The sequence below is a fragment of the Podarcis vaucheri genome, assembly GCF_965113315.1.
Source record: "Podarcis vaucheri genome assembly, chromosome: 14".
NCBI lineage: Eukaryota > Metazoa > Chordata > Lepidosauria > Squamata > Lacertidae > Podarcis > Podarcis vaucheri.
This window is the reverse complement of record NC_138752.1, coordinates 46,063,030-46,079,746: the sequence shown is the minus strand read 5'-3', so window position 1 is coordinate 46,079,746 and position 16,717 is coordinate 46,063,030. Positions and strand designations below refer to the sequence as shown.

The 16,717-nt window shown below is 48.9% G+C and overlaps 1 protein-coding gene across 1 annotated transcript in view; it reads left to right on the top strand.

Annotated features, from left to right (window-relative positions):
* The window catches only part of CLCN7 (chloride voltage-gated channel 7), a 39,886-nt gene continuing 23,169 nt past the window's right edge, over positions 1-16,717 (top strand). Inside the window, exons 1-10 of the mRNA XM_082199714.1 lie at positions 1-182; positions 5,502-5,577; positions 6,936-7,003; positions 7,586-7,651; positions 8,457-8,589; positions 11,537-11,646; positions 12,059-12,139; positions 12,858-12,920; positions 13,869-13,952; positions 15,967-16,060. Coding sequence (XP_082055840.1) covers positions 63-182; positions 5,502-5,577; positions 6,936-7,003; positions 7,586-7,651; positions 8,457-8,589; positions 11,537-11,646; positions 12,059-12,139; positions 12,858-12,920; positions 13,869-13,952; positions 15,967-16,060 — 895 coding nt within the window. The 5' untranslated portion in view covers positions 1-62. The remainder of the gene's footprint in view (positions 183-5,501; positions 5,578-6,935; positions 7,004-7,585; positions 7,652-8,456; positions 8,590-11,536; positions 11,647-12,058; positions 12,140-12,857; positions 12,921-13,868; positions 13,953-15,966; positions 16,061-16,717) is intronic.

Here is a 16,717-nt window from a genome sequence, read left to right as displayed (position 1 = left end):
GCTGGCTCGTGGTTTCTTCGCGGGGCATCGCCGGCCTCCTGTCTCCGCTGGCCGGACGGGCGATGGCGAACGTGGCCAAGATGGTGTCGTGGTCCGGCCGGGAGGGCGAGGCGGAGGGCCAAGGCGAGGCCACGCCGCTGCTCAACGGCACGGGCGGAGGGGCCGCCGCCCCGCCCCGCCAGGTGAGCGCCCAGCCGGGGAGCCTCCAGCAGCAGGCGAAGTCTACCTTACTGCTGCCCCGGGACGTTATTGTTGTAAAACTCTGCTCGTCCGCCTGACAGATGTGAAACGAAGACTGGAGTCGACCTCCCCAAGGGCTCGATTGGCGGGGGTGGGAGGGGCGGTGTTCCTGAGCATGTCCAGAGTGCCTTTCCGGAATGAAGAATTGAAAGGCTCTCCTCCAGGCCGGGGAGTTGTTTCAGTAGCTGTTGAGTCCAGGAGCCCCTTCTTAAGGTGGTCATCCTCCTCTGTGGCTGCCTCTGGACTGGCCAGGGGGTGGGTGTGTGCTGCCTGCCTGTGTCTGCCTGCTTGTGTGTGTGTGTGACTGGCCGCTGCCTCTACTAGAGGCAGGATGCTTGGTTGAAAGGGGCCTGTGGCCTGATCCAGCTGGACCTGAACACTGCTGGGGGTGGGGTGGGGACGAGTCTGTCTGCATCATTCCTGCATTGCAGGGGGTTGGACTGGATGACCCTTGGGGTCCCTTCCAACCGTAAAATCCTACGACACGAGCAAAGGGGCTGCCCGTGTCACCTACTCTTTCGTGGCTTCGTTGTCACCTTTGCTTGGACCCAGGGTGCATTCTCAGTTCCGTGGCACAGCTGTGACAAGCATGACGTCTCGGGTGCCTTGTCATCTCGGGTGAGGGGACAGCATATAAACATTCTGAATACACAAATAAGGAAAATCAAGTATAAAGCGTGCTCTGAGCATGTGCAAAGTGCTTCCCCCTCACACGTCAGGGGAAACGGGTGGCCCCTTTGCAGGTCTTGTGTGCAGGGCTCCCTGATAAGAGGCAGCCGCATGTGTGGGGTTTGGTAATAATTTGAGCGGGGTCTGCAGCCTCCACATTCAGGTGCATCTGAGGCTGGGGAGTCTGGTTCCTGGATTTGCGCTTTCTTTCGTCCTGGCCCAGCTTGGCTCTAGCCTGACCTAGACGAGCATCCTTTCCCCCAGTTACAGATTCCCCAGGTGGTTTCAGAGGTGAGTTATAAGTGTACTGCTTGCTGATCTATAGGGAAAGGGCTCTAAGCTCAGTGGTTAGAGCATCAGCTTTGCATGCATAAGGTCTCATGTTCAACGTCTGGCATTCAGGTAGGGCAGGGTTTTGCCTGTCGAGAAACCCAGAGTTCCAGCTGGTGCAGATAGGCAGACCCATGCTCAGATTCAGTAGAAAACAATGACCTATGTGCTTACTTAATTTAGACCATTATTCCAAAGCATGAAGACTAGACTGTTACGTTAAAGTTATGTCAGTGACCATCACTTGTCTGAAACTGGACGGGCCATTGGTCTGGCCGTAATTATGCCTGCTTCTTGTGTTCGTTTGTTTATTGCATTTAACAAGCAGCTCAAGACAGCATACTTTACTTTCCCCACCTCCTCATTTATACAATCCTGTGAGCCAGGGGTGTAGCCAGGATTTAAGTTTGGGGTTGGGGCAGGACACCCAAATCACCCTATTCCTGGCTCTGTCTAGCAAATTCAGAATGAAATGTCTCGACAGCAGTGGTTTCAAATTATTTTCTTTTGACTCTGATTGTTCAGAAAAATCTGTCAAAATCTTTCTGCAGTTTCTGTTTGAGTATTTTTATTTATTTACTTGATTTTGGGGGGGGGGAGTCCTCCCCTGTCCCCCCTGACTACACCTATCCTGTGAGCTACATTAGGTTGACCCAGGGAGCTCTGGACACAATACTGCGCCTAAGATTTCAGATTAAAACTGCAGACTGGTAGGAAAGGAGGACCTTTCTCTGCCTCTCCACTTCTAGCTACTCTCTGAAAACCGGAGAAGAGACCCTCTTAAGAATATTAGGGGAGTGAGCAGGGGAAGGAAGGACTAGACCATGTGAAAAATGAACATAATATTTTAGCTGCAGTTCATTCATTTTCAGCTTTGTACAGTATTCTTGTTATTAAAATAGTGCGCCTAGGCATTCTGTTGTTGCGCCTGTAACCTAGGTTTAAGGTGCCATTTAGCTCCTAACTTTCATATCTCAGTTTCTAACACTGATAGATAGGTGTTGGGGACTGAATAGTTCTGGTCTCAAAGCGCCCAAAGCCCTAGCAATTAGCTGATGGACAGTTTTGCAAAAGTCGGGCATTTCCCCATTTCAGGCTCCCAGCTAGTGAGTTGTGTCTCTGCAAGTTGTAATAACCACCCTCTTGTTTCAACCCATTCAGAGTTTTGAAGGAGCAGCTCCCAGCTTCCCCTGAGTGTTGACATTATAAACACAGAGACTTTACACTCAACAATTGATTTGATCGTTCCCAATCTTGCTATGAGTGCAAAGCAGTTGTCTCGGTCCTTTTGGAGTCTCATGAGGTCAAGCTGGCAGCGGTGTGGTTAAATATATGAAACGCTGTGATTTACCCCCCTAGCTAAAATACATTCCCTTCTTAACCAAGTCAAAGTGTTGCATTATATTTTGGAATGTCACATGTTGGCAGTCAGGCTTCACGTGCCTTACCTCAAAAGAGGAAATTTCCCACAATAAATGTGTTGGTTTTTTGGCCTTCTGAGACCGTTTTTATCTCTGCAGATCTGTTTTTTTCTGAAATATTTACAACAACAAAATTGTTGTAAGCTGCTTTTGGAAGACTATGGCAGGAAAAAAGCAGCACGTACATATGTTAGTATTATTCCTGCTGCTCAAGAATTGCCTCTTTCCCCTAAGTGAGCTTGACAGAGTGCTTTCTTCTACCTCTGAGATCTTGAATGATCAGAGCTAAGAGCTCCAGCATCAGGGAATCTATCATAAAAGGCCTGGATGAAGAACACTGCCTTAGATTTCCTTGATTGTGAATGGTTTGCATGTTATTTTGCTAGTTTGGCAGTTTGCCAGCCCACTTAATAAATTAAGAATTGAGGAGGAATTGCTCCCGGAACAGACTGTCGCATGGCCTAAATATGGGGCTTATGGTTGCACATCTCTGCATCCCAAATTGAGCTTTGGGGCCCCTGCCCCCCCACCCCAATCGTACAGCTCCAAGACCAGGAGATTGTCTTATTCCAGATGTGCCCCTCTGCCCCAAAGCTTTGCTGTTGTTTGAGTTTCTTCCTGGCTGCTCAGGAAGTTCTCTAGGGAACTGGGAGCCAAGTCCATCCATTTTAGGATGCCGCGTTTGACTTGGAAAGGTGAAATGCTTTCTCTCTGTGTGTCCATATAAGCAGATGCTGGGAATTGTGATGGTTTGTGCTCCCTTGAATTCTTTGTTTCCCAAGTGCTCTGATGCTGTGCAGAGCAGTTATCAGCCAGCATTTTAAAATTTATTTAACCCCCTTTTTAAGCTTGCAGTGAACTGAGTGACCCATGACCAAGAACTGGAAATTCAGTGCCTCTCATTCAAGTTCTTGCCTTTCAGACTAGCAAGCTGTGACTTGCTGATGTTGACTCCTTTCCAGTTGACATAGATCGTTGCTTTTTCATTTCATTTCTTAAAAATCATATACTGCTTGATTGTAATAAAACCTCAAAGCGGTTGACAAAAAGACTTCCGTGGGCTTTGTTTTCGTTGCATAAGGAGAAGGATTATCTGAATTATGATGTCTTAAATTCCTTCAGCATTACATGTTTTGTTTTTTCCTTCTTTTTTTTTCCTTCTAAAATTATTTCAATGCCCCTCCCTTGAGTTTCATAACATCCAGGTTGACGCACAGTTAATATATAAAAGGGCAACAGCGCAAAGCGGTGCAGTCCTACTCTGAGTAGACTCATTGGAATGGATAGAATAAATGAGTCATGTTTGTTAATTTCAAGGGGTCTAACATTGGATAGAAGCCACAGACTGAGGGAGGGGATGAAGATCAGTGTTCTAAATAAGCCAGGCGCTAGGCACATTTTGCACCAAGCTATTGGCCACTTGGACACAGGTGGCGCTGTGGTCTAAACCACAGGGCCTAGGGCTTGCCAATCAGAAGGTTGGCGGTTCGAATCCCTGCGACGGGGTAAGCTCCCTTTGATTGGTCCCTGCTCCTGCCAACCTAGCAGTTTGAAAGCATGTCAAAGTGCTAGTAGATAAATAGGTACCACTCTGGCGGGAAGGTAAACAGCGTTTCCGTGTGCTGCTCTGGTTCGCTAGAAGTGGCTTAGTCATGCTAGCCACATGACCTGGAAGCTGTCTGCAGACAAATGCCGGCTCCCTCAGCCAGTAAAGCGAGATGAGCGCCGCAACCCCAGAGTCGCTTGTGACTGGACTTAACTGTCAGGGGTCCCTTTACCTTTTTATCAGCCAGTTGCAACCAAGAGAAGATGCCTGGGCGCCAGTATGACACCTGACATCTCTGTAATCTAGAGGTGCATGCCTTGGGATCGTTGGATCTGGACTGTTTTCACACACTAGCAGCACATCCTGTAGAATTTTATCTGTACAATCAGAATACATTTCTGGAACCAAAATGCTTTTTCTGAGCAGAATCAGTCACCATTAAGAAAAATAGGCTGGAATAGGCCAATATATATGTGCACTGCCCCTGGATAAAGTGACTTTTATTCTTTAAGTTCTCAGTGTTCTTACCCTAGCTCAAGGTTGTCATCTGAACTAGCCAGATGTTTAACTGAACACACCCACACATGTATGTATGTATGTACACACACAAACATATATTCACAGGACCAACCCTCTTCATATTTATTTAATGCAATTTATACACTGCTTAACTGTAAACAAAAACCTCAGAGTGGTTTACGAAAAAGATAATAAACCTATCAACAATTTTCTTGTCCTTGCAGTTCGTTTAGATTCTTTTTAATATTGATTTTTAAAACTTTTGTGACCTTCCCCTTGGGGGAACGGTGTGTGAGAAATAAATTTAATCATAGTAACATTTATTTTAAATATATACACACAGTGGTACCTCAGGTTAAGAACTTCATTCATTCTGGAGGTCCGTTCTTAACCTGAAACTGTTCTTAAGCTGAGGTACAACTTTAGCTAATGGGGCCTCCCGTTGCCGCTGCGCTGCAGCTGCACAATTTCTGTTCTCATCCTGAAGCAAAGTTCTTAAACCGAGGTACTATTTCTGGGTTAGCGGAGTCTGTAACCTGAAGCATCTGTAACCCGAGGTACCACTGTATTCATGTTGCATTCCTATCCACATATGCAGCTAACCCAGCCATTTACAGACACAGCAATCCAAATGGCAAGGATTTGGTAACCAACTGTGGAAGGACAGGACCATGAAAATACCTTGCTTTTTCATCTAGGGACAAGGCTTTACCTGAGGCCTGGTAGCTGATTCCTCTGACTGGCTCACTGACATGCCTGTTTGTTTGCCCCCTCAGCTCACCCCGTCCTCTTCTTCCTTGCGACTTGGCCGCATGAGCTACGTGGACCTCGACGATGAACACGAACCAGTAAGTGAGAATTCCAGAGGGGGAGCCAAGAGGCCGCTGGGTAGCACTCAGAAACTGCCCTGGAGGGGATATTTCGGGCACCCGAGCATGAGTAGACAAACTAAGGCCCAGGGGCTGGATCCAGCCCAATCGCCTTCTAAATCCAGCCCGCGGACGGTCCAGGAATCAGCATGTTTTTACATGAGTAGAGTGTGTGCTTTTATTTAAAATGCATCTCTGGGTTATTTGTGGGGCTTGCCTGGTGTTTTTACATGAGTAGAATGTGTCCTTTTATTTAAAATGCATCTTTGGGTTATTTGTGGGGCATAGGAATTCATTCATTTTTATTTTTATTTTCAAAATACAGTGGTGCCTCGCAAGACGAAAAGAATCCGTTCTGTGATTCTCTTCGTCTAGCGGTTTTTTCGTCTTGCGAAGCAAGCCCATTGACGGATTAGCGGATTAGCGCTATTAGCAGCTTTTAGTGGCTTATCTGCTGATCGGATCAGCTGATAAGCGGCTTAGCGGCTTGGGAAAAGGGGGGGAGGGAAAAAACCCCGCAGGAACTCGCAAGACATTGTCGTCTTGCGAAGCAAGCCCATAGGAAATTCGTTTTGCGAAGCACCTCCAAAACGGAAAACCCTTTCGTCTAGCGGGTTTTCCGTCTTGCGGGGCATTCGTCTTGCGGGGCACCACTGTATAGTCCGGCCCCCAACAAGGTCTGAGGGACAGTGGACCAGCCCCCTGCTGAAGAAGTTTGCTGACCCCCGCTCTAGAGAAGGGAGAAACTTTTTGTTGAGTCTGAGGGCCACCTTCCTTCCTGGACAACCTCCTGAGGACCGCATGTCGCTGGTGGGCGGGGCCAGAAGCAAAAATTGGCGTGGCAACGCATGCAGTTTTTCCCATTTATGCACTAGGATAGTTTCTCTTCTCTCACACCAACCCCTCCCGAGGTTCACATGGAGAGGCCTGGAGGGCCAAATTTTGCCCCCGGCCCTGAGGTTGTGCTTCCAAGCTGGGGGCTGATAAGACAACCCCCCACCCCACCCTGCTTCCCTTCAGATGTTCTGGACTACGGTTCCCATCTGCCGCAGGCTCCAGAACATCTGGAGCTCACCAAGTTTGAGAAGGCTGCACCTCAGCCCTGAAACCTAAGGCCTGGCCAGGTATTTAGAACGCCGAGGTGTTTTGAGGTCTGTTGCCGGTTTCCATTTTTCGAGTGTTTTAATTGCTTTTGTGAATGATCTCACTGCTCTTATTATTTTTGCAAGCCGCTTTGAGGTTTTCTAGGTGGCGTGTTGATTTCGTGAAATGAAAGAATAAAACGAGCCCAGTTTTTGATAGGGGGTGTTAAGAATCATGACGATTGTGTCTTGCAGGAAGTGGATCAGCCTCGGGCACAACCTAATGAGATCCCTCACAGCGAGAAAGTCCTCTCTCTCAAGTACGAGGTGGGCAGCCAGCTTAAGGTCCCAACTGGAAAGGAACTGGCATGCGATGGTGGGAACGTTGGTTATAACCTGGGAGATCTACCCACCACCCGGGAGAGCTGTCCAGCAGATTTTGTAAACAATAAACCCACAAAGGTTATGGAGAGGTCTGCTCGTCCTTGTTTGCTTATTTTGCACAGAGGTGTGGAGCTTGTGACCCTCTGAATCTATATGAATCTTGTTAACTAATAATTCAACTGGTTAAACTAATAAAAAGCTGCAGCATTTGGTTGTTTTTCTGGGCTGGGCAAGGCGGAAGAGGCTTCAATTCTTCTCAGTGCCGGGCGCAAGGGAGGTAAAGAACATTCTGTCCTTCCTCCACTGATTCGCCCTCCATGGAATTCCTGTTCGCCTATGGCGATCAGGCGACTACTACCTGAATACAAGGCTACATGAGGGCATTGGTGGGATGGTGCAATCTTGGAAAGTGCTGCTTTTAGTAAGTTTTGAGGCAAAGTGAGCCTTTCCCAAGCAGGCTGCATTCCCCTGGCTTCCTGTTTCTATTTTCTCACTTCCCTTCTCTCTCTTTTTTTGCTGGTTAAGAGCTTGGACTATGACAACTGTGAGAACCAGCTGTTCTTGGATGAAGAGAAGAGGATCAAGCACACGGTCAGTCCATCTCCAGGGCCAAAGGATTGCTGTGGGGTTCCTCCTGCAAAATCTCAGATCTGGTTATGTGTACGCCTCGCTCCCCACATGCAAAAGTCCTCATTTTAAAAATACAGCGGAACCTAATCTCTTCTTGTTGCTGTGCGATATCCAACTGCATTCTACTCAGAGTAGACACACTGAAAATAATGTAATATCCCTTGATTTCTACTCCATATGACTCATGTTTGACACAGTCCAGTATTATTTAGTCAGCTTATTAGTCGCTTGCTACACAGAGAGCCTCTAAGTGACTTACAAAACATTTAAAGCATCGCGTAAAATCGGGAAGAAAGAGCATTGCAATAAAAACCATGCAAAAATCCACAGAAAATATCAGTAATGGAAGCCATCATCCAGCTACATAATAACTTTTATAAAAGTTATTTTAAGCATTTTTTCCAGTTCGTTATATATCATTTCCCAGAATGCTTTTTATTACCTTACGAGACCACCACATATGATAAAAGGTGCCGTCTTTTTCTTTACATTTCCAGCAGATATTTGCACCTGTCTTATACATTTTTGCTAGCTTACTGGGAGTTAAACACCAACGGTATTTATCATTTTGGTATAGTTTTCTTTCCAATGCACAGCACACCAAAAATTTCAAATCTGTTTCCCATAGCCTTTCCCAAGATGAAAGTCGAATATTATTCCCCAAATAGAGAGGTGATTTATATTAGGCCGCTCATAAATTGAATCGTGTCAGTAAGAAGCAGCATAATAACGCAGACCCCTCTGATTGCGACTTCTTTGAACGCAGGCATTCCGGACGGTGGAGATTCGGCGGTGGGTCATCTGCGCCATGATCGGGATCCTCACTGGCCTCGTTGCTTGCTTCATCGACATTGTGGTGGAATACATTGCTGGCCTGAAATACAAAGTGGTGAAGGGCAGTATCCTTTGAGTGCAGGGGAGTCACAGAGTATATTTCCGTGCTGCCTACAGTGGGCATGCTCCCGAGGGGGGCATGGGGCGGAGGGTGCCCTCCCAGGCACAGGATAGCTGCTCAGGTCCCAGAGTGACGCGTGCAGCCAGGGGCAGAGCGAGCCGTTCAAGGGGGTGGAGTGAGGCCCCCATGGCGGACATTCGGCACCGCCCGCCCACATCTCCCAAGCCTCCCCCGAGCTGTCAGAACGAAGGGGGAATGCTGCCGGCAAAGTGGCGCAGCTCACCCCCTTTACCCCAACGGCTTGGGGTAGGCTTGGGAGTGGTGGGCAGCGTGCCGAATGTCACCCCCCTCAGTGAGGGCACTCAGGGTGGTCTGCCCCCACCGCCCCCCTTCCTACGCCCCTGGCGCAGGGCCGGCATGAGGCGTTTTGCTGCCTGCGGGCGAAGGTCGGGAGGGCTCCTTCGCCATGTGCTGCAAATGAAAGCCAACCAGAAAGGCAATGGAATTGGACAGAATGGTGTCCTCCGCCATCCCTGATGGTGGCAAAATATCTTGGATGGCAAGCATGGGGCTGGTGGGAGTTGGAGTTCAGAATACAGTGGTGCCTCGCAAGACGAAAATAATCCATTCTGTGATTCTCTTCGTCTAGCGGTTTTTTCGTCTTGCGAAGCAAGCCCATTGACGGATTAGCGGATTAGCGCTATTAGCAGCTTTTAGCGGCTTTTAGTGGCTTATCTGCTGATCGGATCAGCTGATAAGCGGCTTAGAGGCTTAGAAAAGGGGGGGAGGGGAAAAAACCAGCAGGAACTCGCAAGACATTGTCGTCTTGCGAAGCAAGCCCATAGGAAATTCGTTTTGCGAAGCACCTCCAAAACGGAAAACCCTTTCGTCTAGCGGGTTTTCCATCTTGCGAGGCATTCGTCTTGCGGGGCACCACTGTATCTGCAGTGTACCAGGTGGACGTAGGTGAAAAGGTATAAAACATATTCCAGTACTAACACAACTGTAATGTATCAAGCTGAGGCCTGCCTTCTTTTACACCAGGGCTGGGTGACGTTAGATTTTTCAGCATTTTTCACCAAAGACAGCCAGACGTCGTGGTTTGGCAATATACCGTGATGTTGAAACAAGCTGCATTGGCCCCAGCCGGCTAGACCAGGCTTCCTCAAACTCGGCCCTCCAGATGTTTTTTGGCCTACCACTCCCATGATCCCTAGCTAGCAGGCCCAGTGGTCAGGGATGATGGGAATTGTAGTCTCAAAACATCTGGAGGGCCAAGGCTGAGGAAGCCTGGGCTAGACACAGGGTGGAACGGCCGCTGCTCTCACCTGGGCCCTTCCACCACAGCGCCTCGCAGGCTAGGGCCAATGTACTTGGCCCTGGCTGCTGCTCAGCTGGGGGCCGGAGGGCTCCTCCCACTTCAGCTGAGTGAGCCCTGAAACCTCAGCAACATCGGGGTTTGCTCAGTTGTAGCCTAGAAGAAGTTCCCCCCACTCCATCTGCAGCCTCAAATCGCTCAGATGCCGTGGGGGGAGACTTCTTCCGGCCCCCAATCTGAGCGATCTGACACCACAGCAGCATCAGGCTTTGTGCAGCTGGGGGCATAGAAGAAGCCTCTCACCCACCCCTGCTGAGCGATCGGGGTCGCTCAGATGAGGGGGGGACAGTTTCACGGAGCCCCCACCCCACTGCCGGCTTGGGCAAGCCAGTGCCAGACTGGGGGCTCTGCTAAACGCTTGGCAGAAGGGAGCAGCAATCGGGCGCCCATCAGCTGAGCAGTTTGAAGATACTAATCTGCATCAAGATACTGCATCAATAGGAGTATAGCATCTAGATCAAGGGAAGTAATAGTGCCACTGTATTCTGCTCTGGTCAGACCTCACCTGGAGTACTGTGTCTAGTTCTGGGCACCACAATTCAAGAAGGACACTGACAAACTGGAACATGTCCAGAAGAGGGCAACCAAAATGGTCAAAGGCCTGGAAACGATGCCTTATGAGGAACGGCTAAGGGAGCTGGGCATGCTTAGCCTGGAGAAGAGGAGGTTAAGGGGTGATATGATAGCCATGTTCAAATATATAAAAGGATGTCACATAGAGGAGGGAGAAAGGTTGTTTTCTGCTGCTCCAGAGAAGCGGACACGGAGCAATGGATCCAAACTACAAGAAAGAAGATTCCACCTAAACATTAGGAAGAACTTCCTGACAGTAAGAGCTGTTTGACAGTGGAATTTGCTGCCAAGGAGTGTGGTGGAGTCTCCTACTTTGGAGGTCTTTAAGCAGAGGCTTGACAACCATATGTCAGGAGTGCTCTGATGGTGTTTCCTGCTTGGCAGGGGGTTGGACTCGATGGCCCTTGTGGTCTCTTCCAACTCTATGATTCTATAATAATAATAAATTTTATTTATACCCCGCCCTCCCCAGCCAAGACTGGGCTCAGGGTGGCTAACACCAGGTATAAAAACTATTGATTAAAATACAACATTAAAATGCAGCCTCATTTCAGTAAACTCAAATCGGAAACTTTTTTGGGGATGAAAACATCAAATCTTCACCAAGGCCAACTATCCAGACTGGTCCTACGTGGGCCAGAAAAAAGCCAGGGAAGTCCTCAAATAGGGAGGAACCGATGAAGCTTGTTTCTCCCTCTGCTCCGTATGAGGAGCAGACCGTGATACGTATTTCACTCAGCAGTATATCGCTGGTGAAACCGCCGTGCTTCCAAATCCCCTTGCTAGCAGCATCTCCTGGATGAAGCTGCGCCCCTGGCAGAGGGACTCAGGAGCATAACGGTTTCGTCACCGATATACGGCTTAGTGAAACCAGCATCGCAGTCTGCTCCTCATACCGGTCCTGGGCGATAGGTCGATATATCACCCATGCCTATTTTACACCCCTCTCCCCAAATCCATGGCCAGGTATTGTTTTCCCCTTTCAACCTGCTTTCCTCAGATATTGACAAATTCACCAAGACAGGCGGCTTGTCCTTCTCTCTGCTGCTCTGGGCCACGCTGAACGCGAGCATTGTGATGGTTGGGGCCGTTATCGTTGCTTTTATTGAGGTAAGGCCTCCGCCTGGGTCTCTCGCCCGCGCCGCCATTTTGCAATTCGCGCCTTGGCAAAGGGCGATGCTCCCAATGAGTTTCGTGATCCCGTTTCTGCCTTGCCTTTCGCCCAAGGAGCCATATGCGCTTTACACACCCCATTTTAACTCTCACAACCACCTTGTGAGGTAGATAATACTGCAAGAGGCGGTGACTGGCCCAAGGTCACCCAGGGAGCTTTGCAGCTGAGGGGAGGATTCGAACCCCGGTCTCCCAGGTCCTAGTTCGGCATCCAAACCGTGACGCCACACTGCCTCTTACGATTTGCGTGTGGAGGGTAATATGTAGCGACTGCCCGGTCTCGGAGCTGTTTGAATGACAGAAATACACCCAAGCAAACTTATTTTCTCTGTTGTTGTTTTTCTTGTAGCCTGTGGCAGCTGGTAGTGGAATACCTCAGATCAAGTGCTACCTCAATGGAGTTAAGATCCCCCATGTGGTCCGGCTGAAGGTGAGAGAGGGAGGACAGGTTGTGCCTGGCCATTTTCAGAGTGTCCCTCCTTTCCCCTGATCCACCTGAGACTTTTATGAGGGAAAGTTGCCCCTCCGCTTCCTTAGTGAGAACATTTTGTGTGCGTGCGCACATGTGTGTGTGTAAAACTGGACATGAAAAATGGCCCATTTCTCTGCCACACATCCAAACATGTTGCTAGACGTGTCTGCCGCCGTTGTGTGATCTGCTGCTTTTCACCTAGCGCCCTATTTGCACTATGCATTTGAAGCCAGAATCATGCTGCTTTAAACAACTATGGCTTCCCCCAAAGGATTCTGGGAAGCCGAGAGTTGCTAGGAGAGCCCTTTTCTCCCTCACGGAACTACAGTTCCCGAGCGGTTTTAAGAGTCAGTCCCTCTTGCCAGGGAGCTCTGGGAATTGTAGCTCCGTGAGGGAAATAAGGATCAGCGAACTAGCTCACTTGTCTTTGGTGACAAAGATCAGAGTAGTTCTCTCGCCTCACTTCCTTTGGAACGAGAGTCTTGTGTTTTGGGTCGGCGCCTGTTTCTTTTCTGGCAAGATCTTTGAAGGTTAAACGTGGACTCCTCTCTTGCGTCAGCTCAGCGCTTTGTGTCTGAGGGAACTGAGCATAGGAGCCCAGAGTTCAGCCCAGAATGGGAACTTTAAAATAATAATGATAATGTTGATGATGATGATGTATCTCCTTTCTTTGTAGACACTGGTGGTTAAAGTCTGTGGTGTGATTTTCTCTGTGGTCGGAGGCCTGGCGGTCGGAAAGGTAACTGAGGAGAGGAAGCAGAAACTTCACCCCAAAAGGCAGCTGCTCCTGTCTTTCCTATTTAACAATGCCACCTTCCCGGCTATTTTGCATTGCATTCTGGGAAGGTTTCTGCTTGGCAGCCATTGCTCTCAATGGCGCTTCTTCGTTAGCCTTTGCCCTTGCCATTTGTATTGGCCTGTACCCAACTGCCGCCTTAGGATCATGGCGAACAAGACGTGCTTTGTGGCTTTGACAATGGGAAGAAAAGAAAAGAAAACTGTGCCTCAGGCAGCTTGTTTTGCTGCGATCAGAATACTTGTTTAGGGAGATGTTGCGCCAAAATAAGAACCTGCCAAGTCAGGCCAATAGCTCATCTGGAATAATAATAATAATAATAATAATAATAATAATAATAATATATTTTTATTTATACCCCACCCTTCCTGGTTCAGAAAACCGGGTTAACAACAAATTTAAAACACTTAATTGATGCAACAAAAACAGCATAAAATACAGTATAAAACATGAATAACAATAAATTCAAAATTCAAAAATCAATTTAAGATAAATAAAGTAAAATAAAACATACATACAGCAACAGTGTTTTGTGTTGTGTAGGCTCCTATGATGTAAGTAATGGCCCCCGCCTGCTAGCTTACTCACTAAAATATCACTGGTTTGTTCCTTTCTATATATAGGGTGCCTACATTCTGCATGGACTGGTTTCATGGCAACATGTGCAAATGGCTTTAGATACCTATTAGGTCCACAAATTACCATATAGCATATATTCAACACTAAAAAACAGCGACAATTTGTTGTTGTCAAAGGACAGCTGGACATAGAAAGGGCCCCATTACCTTCAGTAGCTTAGGGCCTCATCAAACCTATATCTGGCCCTGCTTGGAGCACAGTCTTGCAAGCCAGCTTCTACCTCCCTCTCAATTCTGCTTCTCTTGGTTTCAGGAAGGGCCGATGATTCACTCTGGAGCTGTCATCGCAGCTGGCATATCTCAAGGGCGGTCAACTTCTCTGAAGAGAGACTTCAAGGTTCGTTTCCTACAAGTGGGTTGCTTGCGCTGGGTTTCCAGCCCCCGCAGGCCAGGACCACCTCACTGAGTGGCGGCTTCCGCTGTCTCTCATAGCCCCGATCCTGGTAGCAGATGTTGGAGATGCCAGGGGGCAGGTACGAGGCCTGCCTCTCTCCCACTTCTCAAGCTTAAATCATTTGCACCCCACCCGTTAACCAAATGGGCATACCCTGTGTCGCAAGAGTCTCTGCCCTCTAGCATGAAACTGCATAAACAGACATAGCATGCGAGGAAAAAGGGATGGGGAGGGAAGAGGAGAGTAGCAAGTTCAGACACCCGATTTTAACATTATAGGACTATCGGCAGAGTTGCCTAGTTCTGCCTGTGCAGATGCTGACTGCCTGGGAGAGCAACCAGACCAACACAGGCCTCCCATCAGATCTGTGAGCTGAGCAAGTGACATTGTCTGGACCAAGAGGAAGGCAGTTGGTCGCTGCCACACTCATGGCCAGAAACAATGTGAAAAAACTCTATGGAATACAGTAAATTCAAAACATCAAAACTAACAAACTGAAGTCTCTGAAAGTTTATGAATAGATATAATGAAAAATACTCTGGAACAGTGCTCATGCAATTATGTGACTACAGTTGACTACATAATCGCATGAGCACTGTTCCAGAGTATTTTTCATTATATCTATTCGAAAACAGTTTGGTTAATGAAGAAATTACATATCTTTCTACTTACAAGTGTTGAACTAATTGGCTGATGAATAATTCAGCGAAACAGTAGTTGTTATCTGGAAACACTGTTCAGCAGAGTTCAGAGTTGGACATCAGAATCGGACATTTGCTGATTATACAAAGCTTCACAGCTTGCTATCCGCCGGGTAATGTCTGGCACCGTGATTCATTTAAGGACTTTCAGAGACTTCAGTTTGTTAGTTTTGATGTTTTGAATTATTCCATAAAGTTTTTCACATTCTTATTGTTTCTGGCCATCGTGTTGCTTTTGATATTGCTGGCTGATATTTAGCAACACAGGGGTTGGTTTGTTTACACCCTCATTTCCTTGGACAGCTGACCTCATGGCCGTTGGAACCATTGAAGGAAGGGGTTTGAGGCAGTTGTTCTCCTCCCTCACCAAAGTTGCTTCGTAGTCCTGGGCCGTCTTGGCAAGCTAGCATCCTGCACAGTACACAAAGGAAGCTGCTGCTGGTCTTTGTGGTGGGCTCATTCATTGGGTGGGGGGCGGGCATTGCTTGAGTTACTTAGGGCAGTGTTTCCCAACAGGTGTTCCGCGGCACACTAGTGTGCCGTGGAACGTTGCCTTGTGTTCCGTGGGAGGGAGGCGGGCGAGTCGGGCGGTGAGAGGTGGGGCGGCGGCGGCGAGCACACGCGGGGCGGCGAGCGAGCGAGCTCCCACATCCCATCGCTGCTCGCTACTGGGCCTGCACTTCCGGGCCTGCCCCAGGAGGTGGGGTTGCGGGCATCACGCCCTTCGCCACGTGAGCGGGGAATCCCATCTCAGCCCCCGCGAGAGCAGGGGAATCCCATCCGGCCACGCCTCCTGGCCAGCCAATCGGCTGGCTGGAGGGGGCGTGGCTTGCCCTATTTAGGGCCGGAGCGGAGGGGGCTCGCCCTCTCTTCTCCGGCTAGCCCCATCGCCGCTCGCTACTGGGCCTGCGCATGCTCGGTGAGCACACGCGGGGCGGCGAGCGAGCGAATCCCATCCGCCCCCACATGAGCGGGAAATCCCATCTCAGCCCCCGCGAGAGCAGGGGAATCCCATCCGGCCACGCCTCCTGGCCAGCCAATCAGCTGGCTGGAGGGGGCGTGGCTTGCCCTATTTAGGGCCGGAGCGGAGGGGGTGTGCCGCGAGATTTTTTTCATGAAACAAGTGTGCCTTTGGCCAAAAAAGGTAGGGAAACACTGACTTAGGGGTTGCAGAGCATCAAGGGCTTTTTGCGCTCATGTGTGTTAAGAGACCCATTCCCAAGTTCTAATCCACTCCGGGCTGTGTTTGCTTTTAGATCTTTGAATATTTCCGGAGGGACACGGAGAAGCGGGATTTCGTCTCTGCCGGAGCTGCTGCTGGTGTCTCGGCTGCCTTTGGGGCTCCTGTTGGTAAAGCGCCTTTTCTTTCCCACGGGCAGAACTAGAGAGGTGTTTGCTGCACTTCATTAGTATTATTGATGACGATAAGCATCATTGTTATTCCTGTTACTGGTTGCTTTGTCCAAGTGTCTCAGAACATCTGTGTCTTCTGGCAAAACCGTTTACTGCAACCCATTATGAGCCATGGTGATAACTGTGGTGATATTGATGCTAATACTAGAGATGGTCATGATATTAATACAGTAAGCATGCAGCTTTCTCTTGCTTTACTTGTGCGACTGCAACCTTATGTGGGCGGGGGAAATGAATAAATAAATGGAGAGCCAGGGAAACTTCAGGACCCTGTCAGAGCCTCGCGCCTCCTTCTCAAAGCCCAGCACCTCGTTATCTAGGTTTAAGAAGGCACCCCCCTCCGATTGTTGTTGTTGTTGTTGTTTAGTTGTTTAGTCGTGTCCGACTCTTCGTGACCCCCTGGACCAGAGCACGCCAGGCACTCCTGTCTTCCACTGCCTCCCGCAGTTTGGTCAAACTCATGCTAGTAGCTTCGAGAACACTGTCCAACCATCTCGTCCTCTGTCGTCCCCTTCTCCTTGTGCCCTCCATCTTTCCCAACATCAGGGTCTTTTCCAGGGAGTCTTCTCTTCTCATGAGGTGGCCAAAGTATTG